The 14,997-nt window shown below is 42.5% G+C and overlaps 1 protein-coding gene across 1 annotated transcript; it reads right to left on the minus strand.

Annotated features, from left to right (window-relative positions):
• Positions 1-1,038: 1,038 nt before the first annotated feature.
• Positions 1,039-4,213, minus strand: LOC122941683 (gastrula zinc finger protein XlCGF17.1-like). Its single transcript, XM_044299106.1, has 2 exons — positions 4,047-4,213; positions 1,039-2,757 (listed from the first exon to the last, which is right to left on the minus strand). The coding sequence occupies exons 1-2, from the start codon at positions 4,174-4,176 to the stop codon at positions 1,898-1,900; spliced, it is 990 nt and encodes a 329-aa protein (XP_044155041.1). The 5' UTR covers positions 4,177-4,213; the 3' UTR covers positions 1,039-1,897.
• Between the last annotated feature and the right edge of the window lie 10,784 nt (positions 4,214-14,997).

The following is a 14,997-nucleotide window of genomic DNA, read 5'->3' on the forward strand; positions in this document are numbered from 1 at the left end:
AGCCTGGTGGAAATTGTTCAAGTGAGAAATTTCCCTGCAGGGTATATGGCCAGTCTGCCCCTGCGTGACAGAGCGAGACCAACTTGGACTCATCAAATGCAGCCTTGTTCTGGGTCTCCTTACAGGAAAGAAATAATGATCCCTACTTTCTGTTGTTCTGTACGATAAGACTGAGGTTTGGGACTAAAGTATAATGTATAACTCTCCCTGAAAGAGACAAACTGCTCTCTATCCCCTGCATATTGATCAGGCAACTTGACCTGGGGTTCAAGGAGTTGTTTGTGAACTGTTGCTAATGGTGGAGAATGAGTGGTCTCCTGGTGTTAAACCCTTTTTGCAAGGTTCTGAACTAAATAATTGAGATGTGCTTGTGGTCCACCAAGGCCCACACTGGATCAATGACAAGAAAAACACCACAGAGAAATTTGGGACGGCCTGTAATCATGTTAAGGGCTCATGCAAAATACTCTAGTTTGGTCCACATCCGATCAGCATTTTTTGCGGATCGGATGTGGACCCATTGATTTCAATAAATGTTCTGTGGCCTCGCCAAAAAGAAAATAGAACACGTCCTATTCTGTTCCATTCTGTTGACAAGAATATGCAGTTCTAAAACAGAGGGCAGGACGTACTGTTCCACAAAATGCAGAATGCAAAAATGGCTACAGCCGTGTGCATGAGCCCTAGGTAGGGGACAGTGGTGCTCTAACTTCCACACACACCACCCTACCTACTTAGACGATCTGCCCCAAATAGCAGCCCCCAAATGGGTGATGGTCCTTATCCTGGCTAAATGCACAAGACCAAACCTGCGGGAAGAAGGAGAGGAGATGTAATGGTAGTCAGACAGACCAGATGAGAAAGAAAGAATAAGGACAAACACCAAATCAGATCAAATCAGGAAGAGAGGTCAGAAGGGTAATCAAGACCGGCGTACAATACACCAGTCTTGATAAATGTCTATCAAAATGCCTGCCGAGTGTACCTTTTGAGACTACATTGAAAAGATGAAGAAAGGTAAGCCCGAACACAAGAATAGAAGTTTTAACAGCAAACGTTTATTAACAAGTATGTTCATATGAAATATTTTTTTGCACATAGTGGATCTATAGTTATGTTATCTGGATTCAGTCAGTTTTGGGATAACAAACATTTATTGCAGTGGAGGAACAGCCTGCCATATCCAGATAGTCAATGGGGAACTGGTAGCACACTGCCAGATACAGTGAAATCCAACAGTCTGTTCCTCCACCGAATCAGACTGCCGGAGCTCACAAAGCATATGTAAATGCAGCCTAACTTGAATTTACTTTGACTGTAACTAAAACTTATATCAACTTCTGAGATGTTTAAAAATATGTAGTTTATGGGTAAAACATTGAGAATGCAAAAATGGCCTCTCACCTGTGCATGTCGGATAGGAAACAAGATTTCATTTGTATTAATAGTAGAGATAAGAATTCAAAAATCCGATTTGGCTGCTTTACTGAATTGTACAAAACAATTTACTTTGTGCCGAATTACTTTGTCGTGAAGTGCATTTCTTTATAAGTAGGCACCTGAAAGTAATAATACAGTGTAAAATAAAAAATTTAATCATACTTACCTCATCCATTTGCTTGCTACAGGCTGGCCGCCGGCATCTTGATTGAAGATCTGGCAAAAATCTTGCTTGGCCCATGATGACGTCATACGTCACCGTACATGGGATTTCTTGCGAGATCTTCAATCAAGATGGCAGCGACCAGTCCATCGCAAATAAATGGATGTTTTTCTACACCATTTGAGGGAAAATTGATTCGATATCACAAAGCACAAGGAAACTGGGTCTCGCTACTAATCGAGCTGCCCTGAAATTCAAATCAAAGTCCAGATTCTCTCAACACTAATTAATACATTACTCTTTCTGACATGAAAATGGCTTCTTCTTTGTGTGACGTCTCTGATGTGTAAGAAGAGTTGATTTTTGAGTAAAACATCTCCCACATTCTGAGCATGAAAATGGCTTTTCTCCTGTGTGAATTTTCTGATGTGTAACAAGAACTGCTTTCTGACTAAAACATTTCCCACATTCTGAACATGAAAATGGCCTCTCCCCTGTGTGACATCTCCGATGTGTAACAAGAGTTGATTTATTAGTAAAACATTTCCCACATTCTGAACATGAATATGGCTTCTCCCCTGTGTGAGTTATTTGATGGGCAACAAGAGCTGATTTATAAGTAAAGCATCTGTCACATTCTGAACATGAATATGGCTTCTCCCCTGTGTGAATTCTCTGATGTGCAATAAGAGCGGATTTGTGAGTAAAACATTTGTCACATTCTGAACATGGATATGGCCTCTCTCCTGTGTGAATTCTCTGATGAATAACAAGAGCTGATTTCAGGGTAAAACATTTCCCACATTCTAAACATGGAAATGGCTTTTCATCCATGTGAAATCTTAGGTATTTAATAAGATCTGATTTCTGGATAATACATTTCCCACAATGTGAACACAAATATGGCTTCTCTCTTGTGTGAGTTCTTGGATGTTCAACCCATTGTTGATCTTTGTTTTGCTTAGTAGTCTGTGATGAATCAAAAGATCGGATCCATTGAAAAGGATCGGATGATAGATTCTTGCTATGATAGGTTGAGGCCGGTATATGTGGGGCAACTGTATCCTCTTCAAATGTGTCCTCGGTGATGCGACAATCATTTTCTGTAAAATCTGAAGATATAAGATGTTCCTTTGAGCTTGTGGCACAGTTATCTGCAAAGAATAAAATGGATTATTTTTTAATAAATTGACCTTTAAAACCAAATTCCATTTTTGACTAATTAGGACAGTGGTGGCAAAACAGTCTCAATCTTACAGTAGACCTCAGAGTCAAACCCATCAGATCATGATGTTAGGCCACCAGGCTATTCTGTTTTGTGTTGAAGCCAGAATTTTCATAGGTTCCAATGAAATGCTCAGTGGAAAATCATGAAGGGCAGGAATAGTATGGACATGTATGAAGAATTCGTTTCTATAAGCTAGCAAAGCTTTGCATTATAATTTATGCCAGTTGCAAATATAATTTATAATAAAGCTTTTGCCCCAGGATTAGAGATGTCGCGAACATAAAATTTTCCGTTCGCGAACGGGCGAACCGCCATTGACTTTAATGGGCAGGCGAATTTTAAAACCCACTGGGACTCTTTCTGGCCACAATAGTGATGGAAAAGTTGTTTCAAGGGGACTAACACCTGGACTGTGGCATGCCGGAGGGCGATCCATGGCAAAACTCCCATGGAAAATTACATAGTTGACGCAGAGTTGGATTTTAATCCATAAAGGGCATAAATCACCTAACAATCCAATGTTTTTTGGAACAACGTGGTTTAAAACATCCAGTGTGTGTATACGATCAGGTATGATGTTGTATCGATTAGGTAGTGTAAGGGTTACGCCCGCTTCACAGACATTGACAGACCAAACTCCCCTTTTAATGCACCGCAAACCACCGCAAACAGTCCATTTGCCCAACCGCAAACTTCCCATTTGCACAAGGTTGGATACCAAGCTAGCCATGTCCCATTGATGTCATTGAAGGTTTCTTCCTCCACCCAGCCACGTACAACACCAAGGGTCCCGGAAAGGTGAATTTAATTGATTTTTCGAATGGGGAGATGGTTAAAAAAACGCTGGCACCCTCCCCTTTGTTTGAATGCGCGGTCACTGCGTCTGTGCTGTGCAATTTACTGTCCCACCCGATATGAGTGCAATTTTCTATAGTTCTCTCTTCTCATCAGTTTAATCCCTGTTACGTACCCAATCTGGGGTCCATTTATTAAATAGATTTTTCGAATGGGGAGATGGTTAAAAAATTGCTGGGTCCCTCCCCTTTGTTTGAATCCACGCCACGGTCACTGCGTCTGCGCCGTGCAATTTACTGTCACACCCGATATGAGTGATATTTTCTGTAGTACTATTCTCATCAGTTTAATCCCTGTTACATATATAATTATTCCCTGCATATATATTATTCCCTGCTTTATATACTGGCTACTACTCACCTGGGCTGTTATCTGCAGAAATGTCCTCTATACTCTGCTCATCACCCCTCACATATGTCTCTGTAGGATTAATATTGTTCAGATCTTTACCCTTCATCTTCTGTGAAAAAAATATTGTAAAAGTCATCATATGGTTGGAGAAGCCGTGTGGAAGGTTTTACATAGAAACATAGAATGTGCCGGCAGATAAGAACCATTTGGCCCATCTAGTCTGCCCAATATACTGAATACTATGGATAGCCCCTGGCCCTATCTTATATGAAGGATGGCCTTATGCCTATCCCATGCATGCTTAAACTCCTTCACTGTATCTGCAGCTACCACTTCTGCAGGAAGGCTATTCCATGCATCCACTACTCTCTCTGTAAAGTAATACTTCCTGATATTACGTTTAAACCTTTGCCCCTCTAATTTAAAACTACACTCACCTAAGGAATTATTAGGAACACCATACTAATACGGTGTTGGACCCCCTTTTGCCTTCAGAACTGCCTTAATTTTACGTTGCATTGATTCAACAAGGTGCTAATAGCATTCTTTAGAAATGTTGGCCCATATTGATAGGTTAGCATCTTGCAGTTGATGGCGATTTAAGGGATGCACATCCAGGGCATGAAACTCCCGTTCCACCACTTCCCAAAGATGCTCTATTGCAGGGATGCTCAACCTGCGGCCCTCCAGATGTTGCAAAACTATAGCTCCCAGCAGGCCTGGACAGCCTACACCTATCAGCCTACAGCAGGGCATGATGGGAGTTGTAGTTTTACAACAGCTGGAGGGCCGCAGGTTGAGCATCCCTGCTCTATTGGGTTGAGATCTGGTGACTGTCGGGGCCATTTTAGTACAGTGAGCTCATTGTTATGTTCGAGAAACCAATTTGAAATGATTCGACCTTCGTGACATGGTGCATTATCCTGCTGGAAGTAGCCATCAGAGGATGGGTACATGGTGGTCATGAAGGGATGGACATGGTCAGAAACAATGCTCAGGTAGGCTGTGGCATTTAAATGATGGCCAATTGGCACAAAGGGGCCTAAAGTGTGCCCAGAAAACATCCCCCACACCATTACACCACCAGCCTGCACAGTGGTAACAAGGCATGATGGATACATGTTCTCATTCTGATTGCGGCAAATTCGGAACTCTACCATTTGAATGTCTCAACAGAAATCGAGACTCATCAGACCAGGCAACATTTTTCCAGTCTTCAACAGTCCAATTTTGTTGAGCTCGTGCAAATTGTAGCCTCTTTTCCTATTTGTAGTGGAGATGAGTGGTACCCGGTGGAGTCTTCTGCTGTTGTAGCCCATCCGCCTCAAGGTTGTACGTGTTGTGGCTTCACAAATGCTTTGCTGCATACCTCGGTTGTAACGAGTGGTTATTTCAGTCAACGTTGCTCTTCTATCAGCTTGAATCAGTTGGCCCATTCTCCTCGGACCTCTAGCATCAACAAGGCATTTTCGTCCACAGGACTGACGCATACCCGATGTTTTTCCCTTTTCACACCATTCTTTGTAAACCCTAGAAATGGTTGTGCATGAAAACCCCAGTAACTGAGCAGATTGTGAAATACTCAGACTGGCCCGTCTGGCACCAACAACCATGCCACGCTCAAAATTGTTTAAATCACCTTTCTTTCTATTCTGACATTTAGTTTGGAGTTCAGGAGATTGTCTTGACCAGGACCACAACCCTACATGCATTGAAGCAACTGCCATGTGATTGGTTGACTAGATAATCGCATTAATGAGAAATAGAACAGGTGTTCCTAATAATTCTTTAGGTGAGTGTATGTCCTCTTGTAGCAGTTTTTCTTCTTTTAAATATTCTCTTCTCTTTTACCTTGTTGATTCCCTTTATGTATTTAAAAGTTTCTCTCATATCCCCTCTGTCTCGTCTTTCTTCCAAGCTATACATGTTAAGTTTCTTTAATCTTTCCTGGTAAGTTTTATCCTGCAATCCATGTACCAGTTTAGTAGCTCTTCTCTGTACTCTCTCCAAAGTATCAATATCCTTCTGGAGATATGGTCTCCAGTACTGAGCACAATACTCCAAATGAGGTCTCACTAGTGCTCTGTAGAGCGGCATGAGCACCTCCCTCTTTCTACTGGTAATTCCTCTCCCTATACACCCAAGCATTCTGCTAGCATTTCCTGCTGCTCTATGACATTGTCTGCCTACCTTTAAGTCTTCTGAAATAATGACCCCTAAATCCCTTTCCTCAGATACTGAGGTTAGGACTGTATAACTGATTTTATATTCTGCTCTTGGGTTTTTACGCCCTAGGTGCATTATCTTGCACTTATCAACATAAAATTTTAGCTGCCAGATTTTTTTTTACCATTCCTCTAGTTTTCCTAAATCCTTTTCCATTTGGTGTATCCCTCCAGGAACATCAACCCTGTTACAAATCTTTGTGTCATCAGCAAAAAGACACACCTTACTATTGAGGCCTTCTGAAATTTCGCTGATAAAGATATCAAACAATATGGGTCCCAGAACAGATCCCTGAGGTACCCCACTGGTAACAAGACCTTGGTCTGAATATACTCCATTGACTACAACCCTCTGTTGCCTGTCCCTCAGCCACTGCCTAATCCATTCAACAATATGGGAGTCCAAGCCCAAAGACTGCAATTTATTGATAAGCCTTCTATGTGGGACAGTATCAAAAGCCTTACTAAAGTCTAGATAAGCGATGTCTACTGCACCTCCTCCAGCTCTTATTTTAGTCACCCAATCAAAAAAATCAATAAGATTAGTTTGATATGATCTCCCTGAAGTAAACCCATGCTGTTTTTCATCTTTCAATCGATGGGATTTTAGATGTTCCACAATCCTCTCCTTAAGTATGGTTTCCATTAATTTCCCCACTATTGAGGTCAGGCTTACTGGCCTATAGTTGCCAGATTCCTCCCTACTACCTTTCTTGTAAATGGGCACAACATTTGCTAATTTCCAATCTTCTGGGATGACTCCTGTTGCCAGTGATTGGTTAAATAAATCTGTTAATGGTTTTGCTAGTTCAACGCTGAGCTCTTTTAATAGCTTTGGGTGTATCCCATCAGGCCCCTGTGACTTAGACAGATAACTTAGAACCTCTTCCTCTGTAAAGACACATGCATCAAAAGATTCAATCGTCTTCTTTCCTAACTGAGGTCCTTTCCCTTCATTTTCCTTTGTAAAAACTGAACAGAAGTATTCATTGAGGCAGTCAGCTAGTTCTTTATCTTCTTCCATATACCTTCCTTCTTTTGTTTTTAATTTGATAATTCCTTGTTTTAGTTTCCTTTTTTCATTTATGTATCTGAAGAATGTCTTATCACCTTTTTTCCCTGACTGAGCTAATTTATCTTCTGCCTGTGCTTTAGAAGCTCTTATAACTTGTTTAGCCTCTCTCTGTCTAATCTTATAAATTTGCCTTTCATCCTCGTTTTTTTTTTTTTTTTTATAATTCCTAAATGCTATCTTTTTGTTTTTAATGATTTTGGCCACTTCTACTGAGTACCACAGTGGTCTCTTCCTTTTTTTGCTTTAACTGAGAAGCTTAATGCACTTTTCTGTTGCCTTCAATAGTGCCACTTTTAAGTAGTCCCATTTAAGTAGTCATGATGAAGATCAGTAACAGCGGGAGTTATCTGACCCAAATATCTACAGGTCTCCTGTATAAATCCAGCCAGTTAGTTCCTTATTCTGAACAGCTGTCCTTATAGCCAGAAAACTGTGAGAAGCTCCAGACTACATGTAATGTCTATGGTCAGCTGTAATCCTGCCATCTCCACCTTTCTCATTATACAAGGATAAAACATATAATACTGGTGAATAAAACAAGACTGAACACAAGATCTTTACAGCCTTCTACAGATCATAGAATACATTTCATGAGACCTTAACTCCATCTACCTGATCATCCTGTGGGACATTGTGATGTTCTTCTGAACCATCCTGTGGAAGAAGAGGACTGGGACATCTCTCCGGTGTTCTCTCTTCTTTAAATGTAGGAAACACATCCAGTCACTGAATTTATTCCTTACATACAGATAATGAGGGGACGTGTGTATTTAGTCGTGTCTGTTACCTGGTGATGTGAGGGGCTGATGATCCTTCATCATGATGTCCTTGTACAGATCTTTGTTTTCTTCTAAATATTCCCACTCCTCCATGGAGAAATAGACGGTGACATCCTGACACCTTATAGGAACCTGACAACACAATGATATAGTCATCACCCAGATCCCTTCATAGTGTTCCTGTATAATGTCCTAGCACTCCCAGCGGTGTCACCTCTCCAGTCAGCAGCTCAATCATCTTGTTGGTGAGATTTAGGATTTGCTCTCTACTTATTTCCTCATGTATCATGGGGTGAGGTGGAGGCCCTGTGGTTCGGCTCAGGGTTCTTCCCCATCCTTCAGACACAGGGGCCTGGCAGCGCTCACTAGAGGTCTTCTTCACTACTGTGTAGTCCTGGTTATGGAGAGATACAGTAATAAATATCACTCCATACCTTACCAGAGTCCCTCACCTCTCCAGTCATGTCCATCTGTTAGTAACATAGATAAGATAATGCAATGTGATATCATCAGATTCTCTCACCTCTCCAGTAAGCCGGAAGAGGATCTCTAGGGTGAGATTTATTATACTCTCAGCCATCTTGTCCCTGTCCCTATTCATCCTTGACAGGTCAATTAGGAGAATGATCTTATATAGAAGATATCCACTGAGCGGATCCTATATTGCCTGAATGGAAAGAAGATAAGACAATGTAAAATAATACAAAATTGCATGTAAGAGGCCCTCAGGTACTATTAACGATATGAACATAAGGTAAAATCAAAAAGTCAACTTTTTACAACATTATGGATCCTTCAATTGTTTGAGTGCTTCTCCCAACCTTCTCTCCTGCAGTGGCCGGGTTTTGGGTGGCCCCAACACTACGCTGGGTCCCCCGGACACCGTCGAGGTGTCACCACATGTTGCTGCTCTTGGGAAATGGTGGTAAGGCATGGTGCACCCTAATGGAAAATAAGTCCAGAGACTCAGGGTCTGCAGTAAACCAGTGTGCTTCCTTACTAAAGGGATTCAGGTGCAATACAATACAGACGAGGCATAGGGTTGGCTTCTCCAGGCTCCTCCCTGGCAGAAGAAGGGTTTGATGCTGAAGAAAGGCCTGAGCTAGATGTACCTCTCTCAGAAGGCTAGTACCCTGGTCAAGGGTCCCGTAGCTCAGTAGTCCTGGCGGTTCCTTGGTCACAGGGCTGGTGACCCGTGGTCTGTGGCTCAGCATCCCCATCTCAGTGTCTTCTTCAGGTCACTTATGCAGACTGGCAGAGTCTTCCCCTCCAAGCACTGGTCCCTAACTGCAGGGGCTCTGACTGCTCTCCTTATATTCCATTTCCAGCTAGACTGGAACCTTCTAGTGGGAGGGGTGGAGTGGAGAATCTCAGCACAAACAGATACATTGTTTCAATTACCATCTGGCAAAGACTTACATTAGAGCTTCAATGATACCCAATGGCAATGACACAGCAGTTTTTCCAGACAAGAACAAGTTTCCAGACATAACCACAGAGCTAAACCAGACATTTAAAAGGTCAGTCTGTCTGGGTTTGGGGGTAAACAAGTCTGGCTTTTTCCCTCCAAAACATGCTCTTCTTTAAACTCTATGGCAGCTGAGGAAAATTACCAGCTTCCTATTCAAAGTCCTAACAATCTCTCAGTATTCATTAACCCTTTCCACAGAGCCTTGCAAATACAGTGATAATGAACAAGCTATATATATCACAACATATAAAATGCAGTTATACAGTATTAAACAGTGCAAGTTTATCTTTTCAAGTGAAATAAAGTAAGGCGTTTTTATCATTGTATAGGGGAAACAGGGGCAAATGTCCAGACTTCACAGTACCTCTGCTCCAAGGCACTACACAGGAGAAATAGATGGCACTCATCATCCCTCTTTTGTACATTTCAACCCTTTTAGCCCTGAACAATTTTCCATTTTTCTTTTTTCACTTCCTGCCTTCCGAACTTTTCTGTTCACATACCAGATTTCTAAATGTATGGATGACCCTAGCTTGAAAGCACAACTGTCTGAGATTTTGGAAATAAGTGTCATCAATAAGGAGATATTTTGACAGCCTCATTGTTGAGAATCCTCCCTCCCGAATGACCAATGGTGTCAGGTGTGAACATGCGTCTGAAAATTAGTAGAGCATTTTCTTGCTCAATAGTAGAACATTTCCTTCATATCTGTAAGACACGAATAGTGTTCTACGAGAATGGGATGGGACACCGTATGAGGTGGGAACAGTATCAGGGACTTGATGTGGACGCCTCTGTACTTCGAGCACCTGGAGGGCATTTAGGCCATAAGACATTTTTTTATGTCTGAATTGGATGGTGAGTTATGTGATTCTTATTCTTCTGATTTTACTGATCATTACTTATAATTCTTTAAATATTTCAGGAATACTTTTACTTGCACCTTAATATGCACATCTGTTCCTGAGGCTGTGGGAGAGGAGGGGCTCTCAGAGAGTCCAATTTGGAGCTGGTCGTGTGCTCGACTGACCACTTCTTTTGCTTCATAATTACCTGTGCGTTGTCTCGTATTTTGAGGAGACACATTGTTGTGGAGGCACGCACCTGAAAGCCAATGGAAGGGCTTCCGTGTTTTTTTTTTGTGAGCTTCTGATTCGTGCCTCCGTTCTTCACACTGTAGGACATGTCCTATCTTTGGACGTATCTTGAAGATTGCGGACCCATTCAGGTGAATGGGTCCGCACTGCAATACTGAGTTCACACAGCCAGTGCCTGCTGTTTGTGGTCTGCTACACGGGCACGGTGACCCTATGGTCGTGTAAATGGACCCTTAATAGATTCACTTGACTGAGAGGAGAGGCAGTAATTACTCTGAACCGATTATATTAGCGAAAAGACATGCAGGTGATTCTCACACGAGCACCACTACTTCTTCAAAGAGGTGATAGCCAGAGGGCTGGGAGTGAGACCTCCTCCAGTCTGATATTAGTGAGCAATTCTGAGGACAGGTCATGAGTATACCAGCTCCGCACATCCCTTTAATGTAATGGTTCCTTAAAAAAATACAAATCATCCTGCAAAAGAGCAATCCCTGATGTCATCAGTGACTGTACACATACCTCCAGCTGCCCCGCTGTACACTACCTGTTTGGGGGAGGGGGGAGAATAGTGGGCTAAAGGACCTTTCATGATGTCATGACCATGTGATCATGTGTGGGAGGAGTCAGGTTCTGGTCTGTACTGCTGGAGGAGGTAAAGGACCTGAGATGAAGTCATGACCATGTGATCATGGGTGGGTGGAGTCAAGTGTCACATGACCAGGTGGTGCTCAGTGTGTTCTCTGCTCTGCTGGTTGTGATCGGTACTGGATGACCTGAAGTTTATGTGTTGCATCAGGATGGAATTACAGTGTGTATGTAGCAGAGCTGTGTCTGTGTGGTGTGTATGTAGCAGAGCTGTCTCTGTGTGATGTCTATGTAGCAGCGCTGTGTGGAAAATGCCACATAGCCCAGCCCTGTTACGTGCATGCAGCAGAGCTGTGTTATACATGATATAAGCAGGGGCGAAGCTAATGGGCTCTGGTCCAAGAGTTCCGTTTGGGGCCCCCCTTCCCTCAGTGCTTTGTTGCCAGGGGCAGGAAGCACAAGGCCTTCGTGCTGCCCGAGGCAAAAATTGAAACGGCACCCCCTTGAGCTAGAGGTGTAACTTGACCAGCATGCACTTTCGATAATACTGGTGTGTTCTTATGCGGCACAAGGGTCTTTGGGCCCCCTTGGGCTCCTGGGTCCGGTAGCGACTGCTACCTCTGCACCCCCCATAGCTACGCCCCTGGATATAAGCTATATCTTATCTGGTACTGATTTATCAGTTTGGGTTATTTTGGTTCTTAAGGAACCGACACCATTTTTTGCACATGTGGGTTTAACCCCTTAATGTAGTGTGACATAGCTATACATGATAAGCTTTAACGGGGTTAAGCTGCAGCGGGTTCACACACTGATCTCTTTTATACATGGCAGGTGCCAAATGTATACTACAGATGACAATTGCGGGCAATAACTGGGAATGGAGATGATTTTGATCCCAGTCATTTAACCCATCAGATACCACTGTTAATAGAAACCACAGCATCTGTGGTGGTTAGACAGAGGGAAGGGATTCCTTTGATTGGTTCCCAGTGGCAATATCGTGGGGCTCATATCTGTTGCTATGACAGCCTGGTGCCTTGTAAAGACTACCTAGCCTGTCATAGCAAACTGCTTGCAAAGCTGAGCCTGAGGCAGCCTGTGAAATCCCATAGACTGCAATAGTATTCTACTGTAGTCTATGGGACAAGCGATCACATGATCAAGTCCCCTAGAAAATTGAAAGCGAAACTGTACTTTGAACAAACGATTGATATGTTGTAGGGACAAGTTTAGATTGGTAGGGGTCTGAACGCTGAGACCCCCACCAATCCCTAGACCAAGGGGAGAGAAGAGCACGCATACGTTGCTCTCTCTCCTCACCTGAGAGGAAGTAAGAAGAACTTAATAGAAAGTCTATGGGCCCGTCTCTCCCCTCATTCTAGGAATTGGTAGGGGTCCCAGTGCTCAGACCTCCACTTATCTAAAATTTTGATATGTCCCTTTAAAGTTAATTTTTTTAAAATCAAAAAATATAAAAATTTTAAATCATCTGCATTTCCCAATTTTATGTCTACAAATAAACAATAACCTATAACATCGTTGCGTCCAACAATGTCTGAACTATTAAAATATAACATTTTATGCGGTGAATGCTGTAACAGGAAAAAAAAGCCAATTTCTTGTTCTTTGTCATTTTTCACCCACAAAAAATTTAAATGATATGCCAAAAATATGTACCCCAAGATGGTACCAATAAAAACTACAGCTTGCCCTGCAAAGGGCTGTAGAGTGAAAAATGAAAAAAGTTATGGCTATCAGAATATGACAATGCAAAGAAAAAGTATTTTTTTTGAAAGGTTTTTCTTTTCTATTAAGGAGACTTTCACATTAGCGGCAGGCTGTTCTGGCGGGTGAACAGCCTGTCGGATCTGTCCTGCAGCTAGTTCACGTGTGTCCCCGGACTGCCGCTCCGTCCCCACTAGCCTAAATCATAATACATATTTTTCACCCTATAAGACGCACCTGCCCATAAGACACACCTTTGTGAAGATGAAAATTATAAAAAATAAAAAACTAACCAAACCCCCAATGTTAATCAGACCTCAGATCAGAGCCCTAATCAGACTCCCATTGTTAATGAGATCCCCAACCAGACCTCAGATCAGATGTGATTGACCCCCTATCAGACCTCCAACCAAACCCCCAATGTTAATTAGACCTCAGCTCAGAGCCCCAATCAGACTCCCAATGTTATTAAGACCTCCAATCAGACCTTATCTGAGACCCCCAATGTGAATAAGAGTCCCCATTCATACCTCAGATCAGACCCCCAATGTGAATGACCCAAATTCTAACCTCAAAATAAACTCCCATGCCCAGAGGAGACAAAACAAAAAAATCAACTTACCTCTCCAGCTCTGGATGCCATCGCCATTCCTGAGATCCATCGATCTTCCTGCTGCGCTGTGACCCGACGTCGCACAGCGTGAAGTTACAGAGCATGCTTACATCCTCATGCTGTGTGCAGGTCACAGCACATCTTGCGGCCGAGAAAGACCAGGAAGCGCTGATTACAAAGCACAGGGAGCGCTACATTCACCAGTACATTCCTCCCGTACTAATAAGCGCATTCATAAAGGAAGCACTCGTTAGTATTCCCCCCACACACACCTATGTGCTTTATTTTTTTACATAACTTCTCTGCTACTAAAAGAGTTGGCAAAACGTCTGAATCCCAGACAGGTCAGGATGAAATTTCAGGACGAACCTAAAATGCACTTTAACCTTTACAGGTGAACTGAATGCACACATCCAACTGTTCAATGTTTCAGTACTTTTTGCACAATATGCTGTTCTCTAACTAGGAGCTGGACAGCAAAATTCACAACAGGTGTTTTGATCCATTAATCACCCAATACATTTCCTGGTTCAATTAGAATTGGTATTTGAACAGTCCTCCTCATCATGCTGTTCACAATTTGACATCATGAGACCAAGACAACACCTAACAATCGATCAACAGTACCTCACCATCGCAAGGCTTAAAGCAATATGTTCTCACAAGGAAGTGGCCACTGAGCTTACAGGTGTCAGAGTGTCATCATCAGGTTGCAACGGAGATACAGAGAGACTAGAAGAGACACAGAAAGACAGGTGTTCTTTGGCCACATCCCACACTGATGACCGCTTCATTGCGAACAATATCCTGTGGAACCGGATCTCATGTATGAGTGGAAAGGCACGCGTAGTGCGCGTGGGCCATCTCCCTTCTATCTTCCTGCTCGCCATAGACATAGCAGGGTGGTACCTATCCACAAGGAGCCTCCCACTGCTTTCTTCATATACAGCTCATGGGACAGAGTCTACACACTACAACCACACTAGTATTTGCAGTGGGAACACAATTGTAGCAATGAGATGGATAAGAAACTTCTTAGCCTGGCTCAGTGGTGTAATTGGTTAATATTATAGTTTTCAAACAAAAGAAAGTGTTCAAACAAATTCCATAGTCTATCAGCTCTCCTGCAACTCCATAATTTATAAAGCAACAGCTAAAGGGCTCATGCACATTCCACATTTAGCTGAACAGCACAGCTGGCCACTAATAGAACAGTCCTATCCTAGTCCTTATTGCGGACAATAATAGGACATGTTCTATTTTTTGGCGGAACAGCCATACGGACATATATGAAAATGGAATGCACACAGAACGGACATAGAAATAAATAAGTTTGTGTGCATGACACCAAGGATGAAGAAAGATAGACCCAAACACAAGGATA

Source organism: Bufo gargarizans, chromosome 6, assembly GCF_014858855.1.
Source record: "Bufo gargarizans isolate SCDJY-AF-19 chromosome 6, ASM1485885v1, whole genome shotgun sequence".
In the NCBI taxonomy this organism is placed as follows: domain Eukaryota; kingdom Metazoa; phylum Chordata; class Amphibia; order Anura; family Bufonidae; genus Bufo; species Bufo gargarizans.

Bases quoted from the DNA above. Each gene is read 5' to 3' on its own strand.
- LOC122941683 (XM_044299106.1), bottom strand. From the start codon at position 4,176: ATGATGACTTTTACAATATTTTTTTCACAGAAGATGAAGGGTAAAGAT. The intron at 2,758-4,046 runs GTGAGTAGTAGC...TATTCTTTGCAG, and splicing joins TTCTGCAGATAACAGCCCAG to ATAACTGTGCCACAAGCTCA.